Source organism: Balaenoptera acutorostrata, chromosome 10 (assembly GCF_949987535.1).
Source record: "Balaenoptera acutorostrata chromosome 10, mBalAcu1.1, whole genome shotgun sequence".
Taxonomy (NCBI): Eukaryota; Metazoa; Chordata; class Mammalia; order Artiodactyla; family Balaenopteridae; genus Balaenoptera; species Balaenoptera acutorostrata.
Window position 1 is genome coordinate 100,071,646 of NC_080073.1, and position 24,125 is coordinate 100,095,770.

At 37.9% G+C, this 24,125-nt stretch overlaps 1 protein-coding gene across 1 annotated transcript in view; it reads left to right on the top strand.

Annotated features, from left to right (window-relative positions):
- The first annotated feature begins 13,378 nt into the window (after positions 1-13,378).
- The window catches only part of LOC103007135 (uncharacterized), a 243,392-nt gene continuing 232,645 nt past the window's right edge, over positions 13,379-24,125 (top strand). The window contains 1 exon segment of the mRNA XM_057555781.1: positions 13,379-13,533. Within this exon segment, the coding sequence (XP_057411764.1) occupies positions 13,379-13,533 (155 nt within the window).

A 24,125-nucleotide genomic window follows, 5' to 3' on the forward strand; every position in this document is an offset into this window, starting at 1 on the left:
ACATTTACAATGCCAGCTTAATATCACTTTGCATCAGTCTGGGGTTTCTGTTCATAAAACATAAAGAATGCAGATTTTACCTCATTTATGCATTTCCAAGATTTTTAAACTTTTGTAGCACTTGGTATTTGTTGAAGCGTTAATATAAACACCAACTCAAAGTGTTCATAATGTGAGGGTTGTACCATTTTATTTAAATAAGATTAGCTGTTTCTTAAGCCAAAGAATGACAGAAAAATGATAGCCTCAAATAAAGAAAGAATGCACAGGATGGCAGAATGAAAAAATTGTAATACAGGCAATTTTGCTTTGTAATAGGATTGTGTGGCAAGTGTATGTGTCTGTGTGCATGTATGTGTTATTATATATTCTGGCCTGAAAGGCAAGATATACTGGTTAGACTGGTTCCCATGCATGGCTCTGTCATGGATTTGGTGTTTATACACCATGTACATTTACCAAAATCATCTTCAGTAGTCACTTTTTTTTTTAATTTTATAAATTTATTTATTATTTATGGCTGCATTGGGTCTTCATTGCTGCATGCGGGCTTTCTTTAGTTGTGGCGAGCAGGGGCTACTCTTCGTTGCAGTGCGCGGGCTTCTTATTGTGGTGGCTTCTCTTGTTGCGGAGCACGGGCTCTAGGAGCGCGGGCTCAGTAGTTGTGGCGCACGGGCTTAGTTGCTCCGCGGCATGTGGGATCTTCCCGGACCAGGGCTCGAACCCGTGTCCCCTGCATTGGATTTTTAACCACGGTGCCACCAGGGAAGTCCCGTCTTTAGTAGTCACTTTGGAATAATAGAATTAGAAGTTGAATTTTGTCTTCTATCACGATTTCTATTAGGTAGATAAAACTTTCATTTTCCTATAACTTGTTCCTTTTTATTTTATTGGGTTATAATTGAAGTACAATAAACTACACATATTTAAAGTTGACAATGTCAGCAGTTTTGACATATGCATCAAGCAATTAAAGTCATCATAAAAATCACAATAGCAAACTTTTCCGTCACTGCACAAATTTCCTCTCCATTTCTCCTTCCCCAGGAGACACCAACCCCAGAAAACACTGACCTGCTTCCCATCACTACAGATTAATGTGAGTGTTCTAGAATTTTACATATATGGAATCATACAGTATCTATTCTTTTTATGGCTGTCCTCTTTCACTTAATGATTTTGAGATTCATCCATGTTACTGAGTATATTAATAGTCCCTTCTTTTTTTTAATGCCAAGTAGTATTCCACTCTATGGATGTATCATAATTTGGGGTTGTTTTCACTTTTGGGTGATAATAAATAAAGCTTCTATGGACATTCATGCAAAAATCTTTCTGTGGACGCATTTTTTGTTTGTTTCTCATCGACCAATGGCTGGACTGGAATGGCCGCATCATATTGTAGGTGTATGTGAGTTTCACATTTTAAGAAATGGATGAACTGCTTTCCAAAGTGTTTGCCCCGTTTTGCATTCCCACTAGCATCGTATGAAAGTTCTCGCTCCTCTATATCCTTACCAACATTTGGTGTAGTCAGTCAGTCTTTTTAATTTTAGCCCATCTAATGCATGTGTAGTGCTATCTCACTGTGTCACCAAGCATCACATTTCATATGTTTGTCTTATTCCACCTACAATTATGTGGATGAAAAACCTCCCCTTCTATTTAATATCTTCCAAGTATGTTACTATTCACAGCGTGGTTTTGTGTCATCAGGCTACAGCCTACAGTGAACGTGCCATCAATGGCAGAAATCAAAGGACAGGAAATTCAAAATCAACTATAAGACAGTCATACTGGCAGTATTTGTTAAGGCAATTCCTTTAGTGGGGAGAACAATCTGTTCTTGAATTTCTTCTACATCTGAAGGAAGTTTGGAACATTTCTCAGTAACATGTTACAATTAAGAAAAAATAGACCTTCTTTCAGGCACAGAAAAAAAAAATCATACTTCCTCTAAGCCTGTGGTTTTTGATTGGGGAGGAAGGCTAATTTAGACTCCCAGGGAGGCAATGCTGGAGACATTCGCAGTTGTCACCGTTGGCATCCACGGGGTAGAGGCCAGGATGCTGCCAAATATCTTATGATGACCCCACATTAAAGAGATATCTGGCCCCAAATTTCAACAGTGCTGCTGTTGAGAAACGCTGATCAAATCATACAAATACTTAGATGCAAAACTGGCCCGGAAAGTGTTCCTATCCTTCCACTGTCTCTAACCTTTAAGTGATTAGACATGAGACGGCTTCATGATTTCCTTTGAACTAAATAACAGTTGTTCATTAAAAAATCTTGGTCATTATTTTCACCTATGAGCCTCTGGGGATCACATTTTAATTTGTCAGCTGTGCTGTTGTGTAAAGAGAACTAGATTTGGGTTAAAAGACATGGAATCCTTTTATGCCTCCATCACTTCCAAGATGCACTTGATTTAAAATGAGAAGATCTGGTTTGCATCCAGACTGTATCTGTCGCAGAGTAGCTTGTGCGTCCTCGGGAAAGCCTCTAAACTTTGCTGAGCTTCAAATGGGTATAACTTAAAATTTTAAAAATTTAAATATTGAAAGAGAATTGAAGATTGAGCTTTAAAATGGGAATAATATCATGGGCTGTTGTGAGGACTAAATGAGATAAATCATTATCCACAGTGCTTTTATAATAATCATAATTATTATTAATACTTAAAAACTTATTCATGTCCGAAACATGCTTACGACCAGCCTTAGAAGAACTTTTAGGTTTTTCCTGTAATTCCGAGGGATAGCACTTCGAGTCAATAAACATGACTCCCAAGATGTTTATCTTGAAAAAAAAGTTGTTCATTTGCTATATGTTAGAATAAAAACTTAGAGCCTTCATAATTTGGGATTCTTTGTATTTGTTTATTTCCAAGATCACTAATGTAAGTTAGTGATGAGATAATTCTTAGAAACAGACTAAAAACAGTTGTAATGCTTGGCCACTATGCAGACACTTTTAATTAATTTATTTTAGATGTTACTGCCCTCGGGCGCAGTCACTTCACTCTTCAGGGAACCTGATAAAAATCCTGATTCTGGACTTGAGGTTGGCGAGGCTCCTTTGGTTCCATCTGTTCTTCTGACTCTGCTCATTACCTGCCCCCTCCCTCCAATCAGCTAATTCAAGGACTGTGATACCTCAGACTAGCTGCTTTAACTGGCAACTCTCAAATACTATTTTTGAAAATATTCATTGCCTAGGGTAAATAGCTAGAGAAACTTAGTGAGACCACCAGCATGCTCTGCTACACGGGGTGCATTTTTATGCAGAGATGGTATGTTTCACCAGCAAACATTTAAACGTTTATTTTTTAGGGTGTTAGTATCTGGGATCACCAAGAAACCTGCTACCTTGGTCAGCATTGTAGGGGGAGTGACACCCCACCGAGGGGTCTAAGGAATATTCCCAAAGTCAGCGCTTTGGGATGGATGCAGAAGCTAAAGATTTGGGAGATTATGGAGACCATTCTTGTCCCCCCAGGACCCCGCTACCTCCTTCACAGCTGCCCCTCTTTGGAGGAACGTCACCTCTGTTGGTGGTCCCCAACATTGCAGCTGTGAAGCCTTGGCAGAGAAGGGGGTTAAAATTCCCCCAGAAGGGCATAAGGGAAAGTGGGCTGAATCATCTTCAGAGCTCATTGCTCCTGATTTTATACCTTCCTTTCAGGTCACCCTTGGATTATTTTCTTGTCTTTTTTTTTTTTTTAATATAAATTTATTTATTTATTTATTTTTATTTTTGGCTGTGTTGGGTCTTCGTTTCTGTGTGAGGGCTTTCTCTAGTTGCGGCAAGCGGGGTCCACTCTTCACCGCGGTGCGCGGGCCTCTCACTATCGCGGCCTCTTGTTGCGGAGCACAGGCTCCAGACGCGCAGGCTCAGTCGTTGTGGCTCACGGGCCTAGTTGCTCCGCGGCATGTGGGATCTTCCCAGACCAGGGCTCGAACCCGTGTCCCCTGCATTGGCAGGCAGACTCTCAACCACTGCGCCACCAGGGAAGCCCTTCTTGTCCTTTTCTTCATCTCAGTAGGACACAACAGAGCTTTAAGAAAGGAAATAAGGACTTTTGTTTACTATAGTTTACTTAAGTTACCTCACAGGATAATGTAGCATGTTTAGTGTCATTGAATAGGTATTTCTTTTATTTAAATTCAATAAACAATTCATTTGTGAGCCTCACCGTTGGTGCACCAGAAACCGGTTCTCACTAGTCTTTCACACTGTAGCAGAATTTCAACGTTGTAGGTAAGAGATTTCGACCTTACAGGTAAGCTGTGGTGTGAATGTGTGTGTGTGTGTGTGTGTGTGTGTGTGTGTGTATGTGCCTGTTTGTGTGAGTGTGTAAGAACAAGGAAGACTGTGAGAGGTGGCGCTGACAATGGAAAGAACTCTGGATTTGGAATCAGAAAATCTAGGTGCTAAGGCCTGGTTTTACTGTTTCTTAACTGTGTAAACGTGAATGAAACATGGGCTTTCATTTCCTTGTCAAAAATTTAAACATATTTAACTCATATTTATTATCTTCTATGTGTCAAATGTACAATGAGGTAATAGTAATAACGTTTTCCCACTGGCATGACAGAATTGTTAAAACAACAAATGAGATGTGGTATAACAGCAAGATTTATAATCTCTGAAGTTTTCTGGCTGACATAATTATATGGCAGGTGTAGTAGTGATGCAAATGACAGAATTCGAGGTCACAAACACAAATGCAGGCACGTACTACGTGCTACAGGAATTTGAAGGCGCTAATGAGATAAGATTTTTCGAAGGAGTGAAAGCTGATCTAGGTATTGAAGGATGGTTAGACTACAGATAAGCAGAAATTGGGTAAGGAGAATAACATCAAAAAAGAAATTGGTCCCTCTGATTCTGTCTGGCAAGTGGGATTCATATTCTTTGGAAACCAAAGTGGTTATTGATTCTCTGGGGACTGCTTCTTGCTATAACACGGGCAGTGATTTCATTATGGTTGAAGTTTTCATTTTGTTTCATAGGTTGGCTGCCCATGCTTTCTTCAGTGATATACTGGTTTTTGTAGTGAGTGCTTCATTTGGTCACGAAGGGGAGGTTTTGTCCCCTGAACACTTCCTGGCTTTGCTGTCAGCCTTTGATTGTTTCTGAAACCATTTCCTGGGCCTGTAATGCATCCATGCCGCTTGTCTACAGAAAGTTTAAAAGTAGTGAAGTTGATCTAAACATTTTTGTGAACAACTGAGCAGTAAGTACAGTTTCAAAGCTGCAGCAGCTGTTTGCGTCTTTCCTTGCAATCTGGTGTCTTAACTGGAATCCTTTATGTCAGAACATAATCTACTTAAAAAGTTTCCATTTATGTCACGAATAATAAACTTGATGGCCCTTTACAACATCCAAGCAGCCCCTTTAAGTTGCCTCTTTGGACGATAACCTTCTTTCCTCAATGAAGAAATCGGAAAAGTAATTCCTTTACGTTTCTCATGAAATATTCATTTTTGGTATGACTGCTATAAATGTAATTGGCAAGTTGTGTATCCACCATGTTCTCAGCATATAGTATTATAGTATTATTAAATATCAAATATGGTACTAAGGTTACCCTATAGTTTAGGTTTAAAATATGTATATTATTTTGCATAAAATAGGTTTTAAGCTACACATGTACATACCTACAGACACACACAATCTTAGAGGATAAAGAGTTCTCTAAGAAAATCAGTGCTTGGTGGTTTTAAGTTTAATGGCTCCATCACACGTATCCTGACACCAAGCCACTAGGACTAGTGAGTCACCTGCCTATTTTTTTTCCACTTCAATTTTCTTCTTCTTCCTCCTCCACATTGCCTGGCTACACGGACTCCACATCTCCCTCTGATCTGCTTCAACATCTTCAAGCACTCACTTGTATCTGCCCAGACCTCACCAAAGATCTGCTGCCTTTTCCTTTCTGCATTTGCTGGATTTTAGGCAGTCCTAGCCTGTTACCCGTTCAAAAGTGACAGCAGAGTCAAAAGAACCTTACTAACACCATGCAAAAGGCACCCCTTTGATACAGAGATGATAGAGCTACCATCTGCATGAGGTGATTAATGTCATCTCCACTAACTTGTTGAACTGAAGACAAATAGAATGACTAGTTGGTCTCATTCTCCAGCAACCCATGCCCCAGGAAGCCTCCTTTTGGACTACGATCAAATGTTGAACTGGGGGAAATAGAAACATGTCTCTCTTAGTTTCTAGCTTTGAACTAATTTTGCCTCTTAAAGACACAATAAAACTCAAAAATGAAAAATATGTTGTAATAAAATATTTCATGAATGGTGTAGCAGTAACTAGACAGAGCCAAAGAGAGAGTTAGTAAATAGGAAGATAAATATAGAGAAATAAACCAGAATGTAGCTCATAGAACAAGGAGACTGGCAATATAAAATTGAGGTTAAGAGAAATAGAGGATATGATGAGAAGATGTAACATTTTAAATTTGAGTTCTAGCAGGAGACAACAGAGAGAATTAGGAGAGGCAATATTTGGATAGGTAGTTTTCAGAACTGATGTTTTTAGAATTGATTATAGACTCGAATCATCAGAGATTAGAAGCACAAATAATTCCAAGCAAGATAAATAAAGAGAAATCTACATCTCTGTGCAATTGTAGTGGCACCAAGGAGCACCAAACACAGGGAAGATCTTAAAATGATTCAGGGAGAAAAGAGAAGAAACAACAATTAGACTGATAGCAACCATGGATGCTGTGTTGAGATACAGTATCTATCGATCCTTAATTGTTTAGCAAGCAAAATGGTATTTCAAACACCCAAAACAAAACACATTTTTAGATAAAAACTGAGAGTTTACCATTAAAAGTCTCTAAATGAAAGAACTTTCAAAAGCTATATTTCAGGAGGGATAAAAATGACCCCAGAAGGCATGTCTGACCTACAAGAAGGAAGATGAGCAAAGAAGTTGTAAACATGCAGATAAAGTCAGTGTAAAATAATACTAACAACATCTATTTTGTGGGGCAAAACAACAAGACATAACTAAAATACCGAATGACAATATCTTATAAGTTTGGAGGAGGGTAGACAAGAGTTAAAACATTCTATGGCTTCTGCATCGTTTGGCTGGAGAGTTTAGATAATGATTAACCTTCAACTTTGACATGTAGGTATGCTACAATTCCAAGGGTAAAGTAGTAAAGGATTAAATTAAATCAGTAGAGAAAAATTGAAATAAAAATCAAGATAAGATAGGAAAAAAAAAGAAGCATGGACAAAGCGGGACAAACAGGAAGCACAGAATAACATGACAGAGATGAATCAAAATATATCACATAGTACATGTAAATGGATCAGTTTCATCAGAAACAAGACATAATTGTCAGATTTCATAAAAATAAAATGTAGTTCTATGCTTTTTACAAGAGACACAACTAAAACACATGGAACTTCTGTATACGTGCACTGGGAGACAGGTACAAAAGCGTTCCTGGAAGCATTGTTACTTATAGAAACAAACAAAGATAACTGGACACAATCCAAACGCCCTTCAATAGGAAAATATTTAAATACATTGTCCCGCATTAATTAATTATTTGGCACAATGTAAGCAATAAAAATAGAGAATGACAACCATACAGGCCAACATGATTGAATCTCAAAAACCTCCTGTTGGACATATAGCATGTTTATAAATTTCAAACATACAAAAAGCAGAATATACTTAACACATATGTAATAAAGCCTACCAAAGCTGTGGAATTCATATCTAGAAAATTCAGTGTAGGGATTCTCTCTGTTTGCATGATGACAAAGGGAACTACTAAGACCAGTTTCACAGAGGCATCACCTGTGCAGTCACACAGGGTCCCAAGTTTAGAAGACCCTATGCTTGGTTTAATGCTCTGCTATCACCATCTTGAAATTCTTGATAATTTTGAACAAGGGGCCTTGCATTTTTATTTTACATTCGGTTCCTCAAATTATATAGCCAGTCCTGGGGCTACACATATGGAGAGAGAAAGAGGGCACTTGAATTGTACTGGTTCTTTCTTAATCTGGATGATGAGTACTTGACATTTGTTTTATATTCTTTACGTACAGTGTCATACATATTTGTATGTATGAAACATTTCATTTTACAAATTAATTTAAAATTGTCACCTCCCGAGCCATTGGTTTATAATACTCATCAGGAATACCCAAGCAAAAAAGTCACATAGTCACCACCTAGGTGGAATTGCATATTCCATTTATATGGTTGTGATGTAGAAATTGGTCTGAGTTGTTGAGTAATTACACTTAAGCATATGCTTTTGACTCTATAAAACTTGGGTGAGTAATATCAATTTGAGGGAAAAGAAGAGCTCTCTGAATTTCTTTACACAGTTGGATATCCAGCTGCTCTTGTTTTCATATTGCAAGTGCATTTCCTTTGCAAACTTGTTAGCTCCTGTATTATTTGGAGGCTCTGCCTTTGAAAAGCAGGCAGCACTTAAAAACTACAGGGCAGAACCCATCTGATTCTATTGCTGTCACCGGCAGTTGCTGCCCCCAGCATCCTCTGAGGAAGTGAGCTGCCCTCTAGCCACTGTGGGTGTTGTGCGAACACAACACATCTGCTACAGTCAGGGGCTCACTGCACTTGTGTGGCTGTCGAGGCCAACATGCCATTCATGTACAGTTTGGCAGCTTCAAAATTCACACATAGAGACAGCTGGTGAAGTAGTTTGCTAAGTGGTGCACCCCGTTTCCATCCAACCACCTGGATGATTTTGAGAGGCACAGTGTGACCGTGACTCTTTAACGTGTTGCTTGGTAGCCAACATTGCCCAAAACTTCTTGGGAGTTTTCAAAAGCAACACAACACGTTCAGTTTTTCTGTACAGCTCCCAAAGAACTCTTGGTTGTTTCAGCCTAATTGTATTCTTTAAGTGCCTTTTAACTCTGACCTTCAATCCCCTTTTACTAGCCTATCATTATGCCTCTGCTCTCCCAAGCTCAATGAAGTGCGGGAACTCTGATATTATACATTCATTCTTTCAGTCACTCAATAAACGTTTATAGAACATCTTAAACCTTAACTCTCACTTACAAATCTTAATGTCTTGGTCCCTTTGCTTAATCTTCTCTCTCTTTTTGTCCGTTTTTTCTTTTCTGGTTGCTCTGATTTATGGGGTTTAAGGGTCCACTCTCCCTGGATTTATTCTTTACAGCATTATTTTTCAAGCTTTGATCCACTCCCTTCTTTCCACCAGTTCAGCCACGATCTTTTCTGCTTTGCAGTGGATCCTGTAATCTGTTGTTCCCCTTAGAGGTTCCTTGAGGAATTCTTGAATGGCAGAAATTAAAATGAAATACAACTTTTGAAACACACAGGTAATATAAAAAGCAAGCTTCACCTGTACCTACTACTCTCATATATGGTGATCTGCCTCTTAAAGAGGAAAAGGATGATGTCCATTGCAAAATATTGGACACTTTGAGCGGAAAATACAAGCTGCATTGCAAAAAGTCTCAAAGGTCGCCCACGTAGCTAGGACCATTATCTTACATTTTAGTCAAATTTGCTGGGTCTGGATAATCTTAGTGGCAGAAGTCTTGCCCTGAATTAAACCAACGATTAGTTGAGCAGTTATTATGTGCAAGGCACTATGGGACATACAAAGAGGTGCAGAATGTACTTGCTTCCTTTGAGGAGCTTAAAACTCATGGTAGAGATCGGTACATATAAAAGTAAATTTATAATACAAAGTTAATGAGTCATTCAGATATTAAGTGTAGTAGGAAAGCAGAAATAAAGAATCAGTATTGGTGGCCAGGATCATCAGAGAAATATAGGGGCAAAAGGCATTGCCCCATATTTAATTAAAGTCTCTCTAAATACAGGTACACTTATTAGCCCTGCAGACAGCTAACTCATAGACAGAAAACACTTAGATCATTCTATTCATTACCTTTTCATTGCTTGAGACAGATTTATTTTGCATTATTGTTGGACGTTTTCCTTTTTTTGTTTCTTTTAAATAGAGTGCACATTTGCCTAATTTAATTGCTTATTTGTTTCCTTGGAAGATTATGTCAATGAAATTTCTTCTTCTAGGAACTGAGTCCTTATTTTCGATTATGTATTCTTGTTTTATTGTTAATAATGAATTCGATTCATTGTATGCTAATTAAACCTACTGTAGAAAGGAGTTTTTGAATGTCAGGACATTGTAATGACAAGGCCACATGTCTTAGAAACAGATGGGCTTGAGTTTGAATCCATCCTCTACTACTGACCTTGCTAGGTGAACTTTATTCAATTTATTTAGTCTCTTAGCCTCTGCTTCTTTATCTGAAAAATGAGGTCATGTTTCATTTAAGATTTATTTTATGAGGTTTATTTTGTAGCACTACATAAGGTAACATATATGACGTTTCGGTTGGGTGCATAGAAGGTGTCCTATATATACTAGCAACTATTATTATTATTATCTTTTTCTAATTATCCCAACTTATTTCACATATGTGAATACCCAAAAGGAATCTGTAATTTTAGGAATTATGTTAAAGTCTCTGGATTAAACTAAAGGATTTTTAAACTTAATGCATTCAAAAATTGTACTGGCTAGAGTGCGTTGCCTTTTTTTCATGTTGTTTAGATCTTAATGGTACTTTGTGGGTGGTCTGCCCATTGAGTTTCTTGTTTATTTTTTTTTAAAGAAGAGTATCCATAATTCTTAAAATGGGTATTTTGCCAATTTTCACATGCCTTGTTTTCTCTTCTCAAATCAACATGTCTCCGTATTTATACAATTCAGAGTTCAAACAACATTCTTTGCACTGCTGTCACCGTACATAAAGACAATCCAAACTTGTTATGCTTAAATATAAAACACAATCCAAGTAAGTGAACAGATGTGTGGCATGAGCAAAGCCTTACCATGTTGTTCCTATTTATTGTCTGCCTTGTTTGGAGGGCGTGTCTGGTGCTGGGAGGTGGTGGATAAAGGGTCTTGCCAATTGCACTTATTTAAAGAGACTTTTTATGCACATTTTGTTCCTCTGTTCCGTTGCGCTGCCCTTGGGTGACACAATGGTTTTTAGGAAGTTGGGTTAAACTTGTCCAGCCTTGGAAATGACTTTTTAAATGTTTTGTAGTTACAAAAGTTATGTTTATTTCAGAAAATAAGACATGCTTTCCTAATTTTGGAGCCAAGATAATGAGCTTTCCAAATGCAGGATGTCCAGCAAAATTCCATCCAGCTTTCAAAACTTACACTTAAAAAAATTGCATTGTACTTATTCTCTACTCCTTTTTGCACCTTTCCCATGATAATAAGAATGAGAAAATACAAGCATTTGTCTATGGAAAGTAGACCCCACCTCCTCTGTCAGACACAAGTCTCCATGAGAATGAAATTCAAAAAACAAGAGCTGTGTTTGTAGGACAGCTCCTTTGTCCCTTTCCTCTTCCAGTATTATTCCTGGGGCTCAGGGGAAGGTAGATCAAGCTGCCCAACAGCACTCAGCCCAAAGGGTTCAGGCTGTATTCCAGACCCATTTCTTAAGGGTTGCTTACTAGTCTTTCCGGCATGTGTTCTACGTCTTGAAGGAAAACATCAATTGAGATTTATACCTGGTTCAGGTATAAGTCTTTATTAATATATAATACTACTAATAAAAAGATTACCTGGAAATAATTGAAACTTCAGGAAGGAATGAATTACAAATTCCACATTCCTCCAGACTGATTCTGTTAGTAAAAAACCATCCTTTCCCTTTTGATTATCAGTTACAATATTGCTAGGAATTACTGTCCTGAGTCCCCTTCTTTTTCCATCTTTCTGATTTTCCGTTGGCCTATGGTATGTTTCTGAACTCATGACCGAAGACAGTTTATATTTACTAAATATTCGTCCATATCCAAATGACACCACCCCTATGACAGGGGTGCAGGGAAGTGTCTAGAGCACACACATGGGATAAACTTTCTGGCTTCAACTTCTGATTTTTACTGCCTGTGGTGCAGCTTCTCCTAGTGTGTTTCCTTCTCTGTGCTAACGGTGATGCCATTTAGTGCCTTCCTCAAAGGGCTGTATTTTAGGACAATAGCAAAATTACCAGATGCCTCCTCTCATGTGCTGGGTCTTGCTTAACTTAAAATGAAACAAACAAACAAACAAAAACTATGATTCAACGGAAGTTCTAGGAGATGATGAGACAGGAAAAAAACCAAAGGGTTTTGGGTGTTTCTTTCAGGGTTCCTATTAAATATAGTATTACTCACTCTGACATCAGTCCCTGGCAAATGTGTGATTCTTTCCGTCTTGGGCAGGAAAAGACACCTGAATATGCTCCACCCTGTATTATGGACCCTTGGTGACATCCAACCATAACTCTTCATTTGAGGAAGGATCAGAGCTGGCATCCAAACATAACTTTTTTTCCTGATGAAGAAAACTTCAGGAAAGGGGTTTATTGTTCCTTTTAACTTAATTCCTTAATCGAACATTAAAAAGCAAGCAAGCATAATTTCATAATTTCTAGACAAGGAGGCTTTAAGCAAGAGACACTGCAGGTATTAACATTTTCCCCAACCTTGGTGTCATTTATCTTTTTTTTTTTTTTTTAACATCTTTATTGGAGTATAATTGCTTTACAATGGTGTGGTAGTTTCTGCTTTATAACAAAGTGAATCAGCTATACATATACATATATCCCCATATCTCCTCCCTCTTGCATCTCCCTCCCACCCTCTCTATCCCACCCCTATGGGGCATGCGTATCTTGGATCGCTTTGCTTAATAGTTCTCATTTACTAGCCCCGTGTGTTGTGTGTCCTGCATGAGGATATCAGAGAGTTTACATAAGATGTTGCTTTTATTGTTAAATGAGATTGCACATTCCCAGCATGTAGTGTGGTGCCTGGTCCCTAGCAGACTCGATAAATGTAAATAAAAACCCCTACCTTGACTCTTCCTACCACATCAGAGCTGCTGTTTAAATGCCAGTAGTAGTGGCTTCTCAAGATTTCTATTGCTGGTCCTCCAAGTTCGGTCTGTAAGGAATGCAGGTTATGCAACTATTATTTTTATTACAGTACTGCTTTTTAAATCTACTATTCCACAAATTGCTGACTAGGCTACAAGAGCCACGATGTAAATGTTTTGTGTATAACACACGCCCCAAACCACCTTGTCTGGGCTGTTGTGGAGAAAGAAGTTTAAAAACCAATTAGGTTTTGGACGAGAACAAAAATTAGTTTCAGAATAACGTGTAATGCTCTCCCCTGTTTCTACGATTCTGTTGCCCATTAATTCCTTCTCTTGTTTCCCTCCTCACATGCTTCCTGTTTAATCATTTCATGTTTACTTCGATGTGAGCTTATATTAATTATGTAGATCACCAGTCTGGTCACTAGGAAGGAGGAACAGACATTTGATTTGGTAAAGGAACCCCGAGACAGCCTCATTTCTGGGCCTCATTCCACGTCTGAGCAAATGCCAGTTTGTAATGAAACTTTCTTTGGACACCACGCTTTCCTCTTAAAGTAATTAAAGCCTGCAGGTCTTAGCTACAAAGCTGGTTGATGCAACATGATTTAGCAGAGCATTTTGAGTTTACACAACGTTATGCTTGAAATGAAAGAATGGGATTGGCTCTTAGCTTCTTATTTGGATATTTTTTTGTGCCTGGTCCTGAAAGTGTGGTCACCCTCAATGTGGATTAGGACCACCATACAAGTCTCAGAGAGGCTTGTGCTCCCACCTTTGTACTTGCTGAGACCTAATCAATGTGTCTCTGGCTGGTCAATTTACAGCCCATTTCATTGGGAACCTGCAGGCACCATTTGGGAGCCTGGCCAGGCGGCAACCTCAAGATATGCTTGTTCTTTGCTTGGGTTACTAGTCTGTGTGAAGACAGGTTTACTTAGAGGAAAAAAAAAAAAGACCTGGTTGTAGCTCCACCCCTGCAACTAGAGAGCCCTTAATCAGACCAATGGCAAACGTGTAAAAAGCAATATTTGGAAAAACAAATGATGAGTTAAATGAACAGGCATGCATTTATGAAATTTTTCAAATCAGATACCCTAATCTCAGATTAAGTGAGTAAGGCAAAAGGGATTCTGAGTGTTCCTGAGACATGTCCCTCTAATATTATCAATGGGAAGTATTGTGAAAGGGAATTCAGAAGTCAGCCAACAATATTGGAAGAGGAAGATAGTTGATAATCTGGGAAATCTGGTCATGAGTCATTAGATTCCAGAAATTGAGACTGGCTAAAGAAAGAGATTCCATATAAGAGACCACCCGGATGTTATTCAGAACAATGATTCTCAGCCCCAATTGTATCTTAGAATCACCTGGGGAGCTTTCATGTGAATATTTTCATAACTGGACCTTCTCCTAGAGATTCAGGGGAGGGGGATAGGCATATTATAGAGATTTGTTAAGTGATTCCAAAGTGAAATCAGATGGAATCACTGATTGAGAGTAGTTGGTCAGACGAACGAAAAGGGGAGGAAGAAAGATCCTTTAACATCCGGCCTAGGTCAGCATCACTTGGATATTAAAATACAGATGGCTGCTCCTATCCCCAGGATTTCTGATTTATTAGGTCGGGGGTGTAAGTTCTGAGAATCTGGATTTCACACTAATTTCTGGGTCATCGTGATGCTGCTGGTCCAGGGCCGTATTTTAAGTACCACTAGACTAGGTAAATAGTGGAGGAAAAAGGAGGCAAAACAGGCATGGTGGGCTCATGAGTGAGGCCCTAGGTTGAAGTGACACTGTGACAGCTCAGGGAATAGCAGCTCTGGTCAAGTGCTATGATCTAGAATCTTGCTACACAAACTAGGCCCCTCAGACCAGCAGCATAGTATCACCCGGATGCTTGTTAGAAAAGGAGAATCTCAGGCCACGCTCCAGAACTAGAACTGTTGTTTTCACAAGATACCCACATAATTTGCATGTATTCTAAAGTTGGAGAATCTTACTAGTGGTGCAATTACTATGATATCAGTGGTATGAAGCATTGGCTTCATATCGTAATTTTGGGGGAGTCTCATATCAGACCAATGAAATCTGAACCTCTAGGAGTAGAATCCAGTGTTAGTATTAGTATTTTTAAAGCTCCCTGGATGAAACTTTGATAACCACTAATCTAGAATTTAATTTGAGACAGTATAGTCATTTGTTACTGTACTTCTTGTCTTGAATTGCCATGAATCAGAAAATAGAAAGATAAGGAAGCTACACACAGTGGATGGATGGACGTTAGCTGAGAGGTGAAAGGAACAGCAGAAGCAGGGAAGATGGTGCAGGGAATGACTAAACCATATCACTCTCACTTGCTTCATTAGAAGATGTGCACTGAATCTAGGCTGAATATGCAAAACCAATCTGCTGGCATTCCTTTGGGTTTCTGTATGTCTCCTCCATGATGTTGTCTTTTCCCCATTTCCCCTGGTTTGAATTGACCCCTTACTTGTACCTTTATGTTCCAGAACTTTCCAACACATAAATCTATCAGAGCACCTGCTAACATGTTAAACTTTATCTACTTGTTTATGTGTTTTTCTTCACTCAGTAGATCGCAAGCCCTTTAACTACAGGGAAGAATCTTGTTTGTGGCATCAGCACAAGGAACTTACCAGATACTCACAAGTATTTGTTGAATGGTTTATGTTTAACACAGAAGAGAAGAGGGAATTATCGCTCTGGGGAAAATATACAGTGAGGTTCAAAAATATGGTTAAAATCTATATATAAAAATTTATACAGGGCTTCCCTGGTGGCGCAGTGGTTGAGAATCTGCCTGCCAATGCAGGGGACACGGGTTCGAGCCCTGGTCTGGGAAGATCCCACATGCCGCGGAGCAACTACGCCCGTGAGCCACAATTACTGAGCCTGCGCGTCTGGAGCCTGTGCTCCGCAACAAGAGAGGCCGCGATAGTGAGAGGCCCGCGCACCGCGATGAAGAGTGGCCCCCACTTGCCACAACTAGAGAAAGCCCTCGCACAGAAACGAAGACCCAACACAGCCATAAATGAATGAATAAATAAATGAATAAATAAAAATTAAAAAAAAATTTATACATATGTAAGTGTATATGGACATAATGCAAATATGACAAAATATCAACATTTGTTCAATCTAGATGAAGGGAATATGGTGGTTTATTGTACTCTTCCTTCACCTATTCTCTACCTTTAAATATTTAAAATGTAAAAATTGTGAAAAAAGTACATTTGAAATAGTTCTTGAATTAAATCTCTGAATTGAGAGTTCTCTATTTAAATAAGTGTTAAAATAATAAAAATCACATTTTTACTGTTTTTATAAATTTTGCAAAATATAATTTTGTTTCCTTACTTAGATATACTTTGATTTCTGAAGAGACTTAGGATTGCTTTTATATTGACCAAGATTATTTGAAATCTAAAGAAATAGCCTGCACATTACTGATTTAAAAGCTTTTTTATTATAAGGGAAATTTTGGTTTGGTAGCATTATTCAGATTGCCTATTTACGCTTGTTTACTTTTCTATATCTGAATTTCTACATTAATCTCACTTGAAAAAAAGTCATATATAATTTTGAAAATTCATTTTGTTTTTCTTAAATTTTCATTTGGTTACCTATAATGCTTAAGTGTAAAATGGCAATTTAGATGATAAATGATAGTATTAATTTATCTTTCTGTCATATGAAGCCTATTCATCACCAGACTGATAATAGTTTAATATAGAATTTCTCCTTTTAAACCTACACAATAGCTCCTTAAATCAAATTATTTCTGTTTATGTTTTTGTTCTTTGTGAATAGCTAGAATATTTGCATGTAGAATATTTTCATTTATCTCTGGAATCTTAATTAGGGACCTTCCTAAGTATATTAAAATAGAGGTTTTTTTTTTTTTTTTTTGGTTATTTTATTTCTATTCAATAGGAAATGTGATATTCACCCTCACCCTAAAGTGGGTAAATGACCAGTGCACTTGAACTTTCCATTTAGCTTATTGGGACAGGGTATTTTCAAGTATTCATAGCGTAAAATGTAATGCTATATAGAGTTAAGCCCCACCCTGACAGAAGCGATGGAAATCCTTAATTTGTAAGGTTGTAATCCACTGAGCCAGTGACATTCTTTTTGAAAAAGAGAGGAGCAGCAGAGATCTCTCTGTAGAAATACGTGGCCAATGTCTAATTCTCACTGAGAATAGAAATTGGGATTTTACCCCATATTTCCTGTTTCTTTTCTTTTTCCTTACTGTTTATTAACCAGTGAAGCCATATTATCTCTCAGAAATCACCCGGTCAATCAAAAGAAGCTTCCACCAGGTAGCTTATTTTAGTAGTTTTGAAAAAAGCTTTTTCTTATTCTGTTACTTTCTTTTTATACACTTCTCTTTATTTCTTGTTTTCTCTATAATGAAGATCAACAGACTTCTTCCTCATATTAGTTTCCATTAATTTGAAAATGGTTCATACATTGGATATTTATTGAGCACTTGTTATATGCCAGGTACTATTCTTGATACAATACATTAGTATGACAGTGAAGATCCATTGTCTTCATGTTGCTCATATACCAGTCAGGGGAAGAGAGATGATAGGCAATAATCATGGTTCACAGTAAATTACCTGACATTGTGGAAGGAAATACACGCTATGGGGGATAAAAAGGAACAATCTGAAGGGAATTACTCGGGTGAGTGTACGTATGTGTGTGTGGGAGTGTTGAAGAGTAGCTTGCAATTTTTAAATAGATTAGTCAGGGTGATTCTCATTGAGGCAGTGATATGTGAGCAAAGCCTTGAGGTAGAGTTGGGACATGCCTGGTATGTTCCAGGAATATCAACAAACCAGTATGATATAAGAGAGAGAGAGAGAGGAGATGAGTTGTCTTTTATCCTGAATGAAATGTGGAACCATTGCATAGCTTAAAAGGACAGCTATGGCTGCTGGTTTGAGAATAGCTAGGAGAGGGGTCAAGATGGAAACAAGGAGACCGGCTAGTTTATTGTTTCAGGGGGAAGATGGAAGTGGGTTGGACCAGAGGATTAAGAGTAGAGGTGGTGAGAAGTTATAGAATTGTAGATGTATTTTGAATATGCAAGACAACAGGATTTCCTGACAGACAGAATGTGAGGTATAAGTGCAATAGAGGAGTCAAGAAAAATACCTGGCTTGTTAAACTGCTCCTTTGACTCTTCTTCTGTGAGCCTGAATTACCCAGGCAGCTTCTTCTTATGCTTGTGGAAAATGTTTCCACACCTTCAATACTTCCTATGGCTGTTTTCTGAAATTCTTCTATTGTTTTTTTTTTAACATTCTATTAAAATGTTCATAATAAGTATGGGAAAACAATTCCCATAAAGAAGTTACACAAGGGTAATCATGAGGAAACTGGTTTCAATTGATGAAAATTTGGAGAGAGATAAGCACCATGTTCTCCGACAGGTAAGTGAAGAGAAGAAAAAGGACCAATTTTGTTGGAAACTTCAGTTGTTGTGGAAATGGCTCTGTATCTTTGGGCATCATCAGAAATTATCTCAGGTAGCATTAACCTTAATAAACACCTGACCTTAGTCTGGACCTTCTTCTTAAGGACTCCCAGGCCCAGCCCTTACATTCTCATCTATACTATGACTAATTGTATTAAAGTCATGACTCTCATGGGTTGTTCCCCATGTAATAGAAGTCATTTCCTAAATGTCTTCAATCCCACCTATGAGAGACTATGGGAGATTCACAATATTCTATACCTGACCGTATGGCATTTCCAACAACAAGGCTGTAATATTTGTCATCAAAAGTGCATTCATTTTGCCAAGCACTTGTTTTGGAAATATGAATGTGAATGATGTTATGGAATAATTTTAGTAAAATGTGAATTTTGAGTTTGTTTAAGCATATTTCTTCCATAAACCAAAACATGTAGAAATACACAAAACACACACACGGACACACCTCAGACATCTCCCAGGTAGCATTAACCTTGAAGGTTGCCTTTTCCTATTCTTTCAGTTTGTGATTTTTTCTACATCAAAGAAAAAAAAAACCCAACTCACCTCATTCAACATCCCAGATGAATCTAAGCGTTTTGGTTCAAGTCACCAAGCGTGTACAAAAGGAAAGCAACTATTTATACTTGAGGACCTTAAATGGAAATTGCCAAATCCAGGTCTTTTGGTGCCAGTAGTGACTGGTGTAGTAGCTTTAAATGTTGTTGAAATTTCCAAAGCCCTCGACTGTTGGGCAAAGTTGTGAGCACAGATGAGAAAGTCACCAATGTATTTCCAGCAGTGATACAGAAGTTAATTGAAGAAGGAGGCTACACATTGGACCTAATTTTCAAATTTGATGAAACAAGTATCTACTATAGATGCATGCTTTGAAGGACCTTCATCTCCAAGACTGGAAAACATGCCCCAGGGTTTAAGGCTGCAAAAGATTGTTGAACTGTGATGTTCGTGCCAACTCCCAAGTGAGATCAATGGGCTACATCTGTCCACATCTGCTGTTACAACTTTCTATTTCAGATCACCTTCCTTCCACCACTTCGAAATAATTGACAGGCTGCAACTCTTCCCAGCCCAAGTCCACAGCAAACTTCAAGTCTTTTCCAAGGTAAAGTGTCATATTTATTGTAGCATTTGTGCATTGCTTAGCCATTGAACATGTAGAAAACCCTGCTACTGTTATTAGGTTCCTATCTTTTTTTTTCCTAAGAGGCACTGATTAACATTTTTTAGTGTTGTGTCCCTAATCCCATTTTACCCATAAATCATGCTCTTTTTTTTTCCCACAATTTAGCATAATGTGATGATTTTTAGGAATGCATATACGGCATTATTGCAGAACTGACAGTATGGGACGATAGCATATTTTTTTCTTGAAACAGAATGACTGTGTTAGCTGTTAAGAACTGATCTTTCAAATCGTTTGGTATGCATGGTCGAGTAGTCTCTATCTTCTGGGTCAGTTACAGAATTATAGAATGACATGGGATTTTTAGAAGTTATTTAATTAAAGTATGTCATTTAATGGAGAAACAGAATCTGAGAGAGGTCACATGACTTCAGTAAAGTCACACGGCAAGACAGTGACAGATCTAGGATTAGAGTCTGGGTCTCTTGATTCCTAGTTCAGTGCTTTTTCTTGTTCAGGTTGGTTTAATACTGTGGTTCTGACAGGCTAGTCTTTGAACCACTAGCATCAGTACCACCTCCAAACTTGCTAGTGGTGTAAATTCAGTGGGCCGGCCCAGCAGCCCTCTAGGTGATTTGAATGTACACTAAAGTTTGAGAGCCACTGGCTTAGATTACAAACCACCCATATCTCTGTGACCCAGGAGACAAAAGAATAATAGAAACTGGATCTAAATGATTTAGCACAGTTTGAAAAGGTTACATTATTTTTGTGATTTTCATAGATTCAAAAGAAGTATTTTAAAAATGCAGACAGTTCTAAGATTTTGGTTTTATCCATTGAAACAAGTATATACAGCACACACACACAAAATAAGGCAGATTCTAGATAATAACCTCCCTTTAGATAGTAGTCAGAGGATAGAAAAAGTGAATTTTCTTCTTAACAGCTTGTTAAAAGTAAGCCACCAAAAAACCCACATATGTATGTGAAAATCTATATATGTGAAAATCTATTTGTGTGTGTGTGTGTGTGTGTATAGTTATAATATTGGGAATAACAAAATAGCAATCAAAGAAACAGTTTAGTCAGACCGAATATTTTGTAGTTTACTGTGAACTAGAAAGATAGAGTTCCAATAGTTATGAGCTGTCTTTCCTATTTTCCCAGCTGACCACTGGATATGAAGTTATATGAACCAGGAAGATGGGGGACATTTCCTTAAGTTCTTTACAATCTGTGGAATTTTCAGCGCTAGTTTTCGTTTGTACATATTAATGTTTTGGGCCAGTGTAGAACTTTAACTGGGGAACTTAGACACATGAATGTTACTCAAAAATTCACTTAGGAATCAGTGTAAGAGGTTTTAGCTTTCCCTTAGTTAAAAGACACATTTTTCAGTCATAATAAATTTTTCATTTGCTTTTCCCCACTTACGTCACATGGAGCAACTCTAGGCCTTAATGCCTGTCAAAGATGCTAAGTGACAGGTGAGCAGCTCAGCTAAGAGTGTGGTCCAGGCAGTGAAGGCACACTGGCCTTTGAAACCTGGATCACAGCTTCCTAGGTGGCCTTGGGCATGTCACCTAACCTCTTGGGAGTTTCAGTGTCCTTATCTGTAAAGTGGGGATAATGTAGCCCTCACTTACGGGTTGTAGGGAGGATGAAATGATATCATATATGTAAAGCCTCAGTCCCTAATCAATCACATGTTGTTAACACTTACATTTCCAATGAGTTTGATTTTTTTTTTTCCACCTCTGTCTAATTTTTTGAGGATATCTCAGGCTGTGGTCAACTTCTCAGTGGTTTCTCTATGACTAGTTGTGTCATTTTTATCTCATTGGTTGTGCCTTTCTATTTGAAGTTTCTATTATTTATGTGCTAGTTATTTTCCCCCTAGGCTGTAATTTCCTCAGGATCTGGGATCATTGTCACCCACTGCATTGGAACAGTGTCCTTCGTATACTAGGTGCCCAATAAATATGTGTGGAATGATTGAGAGAATATACAAGTGAACAGTTCAGGTAGTGGGCCCACTGAATAAGTAATAATATTTGCTTCTTTTGGTAACAAAAATATCCTTTCATGACGTTAATTCCCCTTTACTTGTGAATCAACCTATATTTTGTTCCTGGATACCTGACAAAGAAATGTAAACCCACACCGATGTGTTTATTGATACGTAAAGCCCATGTCAAGTTGAATCTGAAGTAAAATTAAGGATAGAAGTGTGACCGTATAAACAAATGGCGCTTGTTGTTTCATGTGAACCCCTATGTGACACTAATCCAGAAATGCATGACAGGGGCCGTTGAAATATGCTATGCATTAGTAGCAGTGATGTTTCTGGAACTGTACCTGTGATAAGATTTATATACCAATGTTCTCAATCAGATTCTAGGGATCAATTAATCACACTATCAATAACAAAGAAACAGGTGTGCTTTCTAAAGGCTTGTGCTTGCTAAGGGCAATCTTTTCCTCCCTATTGGTACTACCTTGTAAATGCAGTTTGGAATTTTTCTTCTGTTTGGTGTTAGGAAAATTGAAAGCTGAATTCTTGCTAGGATAAAGCAGGTATGGGCTTGTATTCATCGACCCTATGACTTTAATCACAGTCACTAGTGTAGTGCTTTGTGGATTCCATTAGGCAAAGTTCATTTTAATGATGAAAATGGCAAGGCTTAGTGGTGGAAGAAACAGCTGAGCCACCCTGAACAGGCACTAAAAGGACCTTCACTGCTCTGGGTAGGACATATTTTAATGCTCTGCTTAGTTTAGCTGGTGAATATAATACGGCCTTTCTATGAGTTTTTGGTTCAAGATATATATATATATATGTTTTTTTCTCATATTTCTCTTGAGTTTTTATTAAAAGGTTAGTAAAAGACGAATAAAAGCATGTAGGATGGTAGGGTAAGAGATGACAATGAATTTCTGGAAAAGGAAAAATAGTTGAACCGCATTGGTTGATGAAGCAGGATCAAAAAAGTGATCACCTGGAGGAAGTGGCTGGGGGAGAGGGAACCAGTAGATCCAGCAACATCCCAGGGAGTTGGCCAGTAGAAGAGAGCAGAATTGCAAATACAAGGTCTATTTGAAAGTTGAGAACAAAACCAGAGTTCTCCCCTGTCACCTCTGTATCTCCTTCACACACAGTGCTTACTCTTGCATGTAAAGGGGTATGGGGAAGTGGTCTTCAGGCACAGATAGAGCCAACTCATAGATTATTAAAAATAATTTGATGATTCCACAAATTGTAACAGAAGCCTTTCCATTTTCATTTCTTTATTTATGTGAACAATGTTTTTTGGTGTGTATATCCAGAAAAATAGCAACCGAATTGAGGCTGAAATATATGTCAGTAATATTCTAAACAAACGAGCTGATTGAACAAAAACATCCCACACGTGGCTGCTGCTTATACCTGTACAGATGCACTACTTCAAGGGTGATGCTCACGCAGGCTTTGGGTTGAATGGCGCCCCCTGCAGTTGTGCAGGGCGTAAGATGCTGAACTGAACAGAGGGGTCCTGTATAATTCCTTTTATTTAGGGGCATTTTTACATTTTGTTTGATAATTATGTATCAATAGTTGTTATATGCTGTATTTATACTTTTGCTCTATTGTGAACTAATTATAGCTTAATTGAGAAGAAAAAGTTAATAAAGGATTCTAGGATTATAGAATGCAGAAAAAAGTTTAATTTCAATTTGTATATATATATTTGTTGCAGATGAATATAGAGTGTTCAACAAAATATATGTTTATTCAAGCACAAATATATAACAAATGAGAATATAACAATAAATTTCCGTAGGGGAAGTGAAATAGAAATAGGAGTCCAAGTTGAAAAAGGAATATTACAAGTTATCAACAATAAAGAAGAGCTAGTTCATGTATTTTGAAAATGGGCAATAGAGGGTATCGAATATTATTGCATTTAGATTCCATTGGATACATTTATTAGATCTGTAAAAGTGATGAACAGGGTTATTTAAAATTTTCAGTATTTACAGTATACCAGAAATTACATTTGTAGCAAGTGTTTACTTTATGATGAAACATTTTGTATGTCAACCCAAAGTCATCTAAAGGATACATAGTTTTTCAGAGTTCTTTTTGGGGATATGACAACAAACAAAACATAATTAAAATCCTTGGAATGGTGGACAGGCATTTAACAATAGGAGGAAACTGAAGAGATTCTTCTTTAAATGTTTTGAAGCAGTTGTCTGAGAATATTTGGACAAGTTTTACAGATCCTGGGGCTTTATGCTCACATGTAAGAGGACAGTTTAATGGCTGCCTCCTTATCATTCTATCCTGAAGTTATGGCTGTCTACCTTAAAAAGAGGTTGCACTCTCATACACAAGAGTTTGTTAGCCTTTCAATTCTCTTGTACTTAAATGGAGATGGTCAACCAAGGATCGTCAAATATTTGAGGAAAAACAGCAGTATGAAATGGAAAGACCGTGAAAA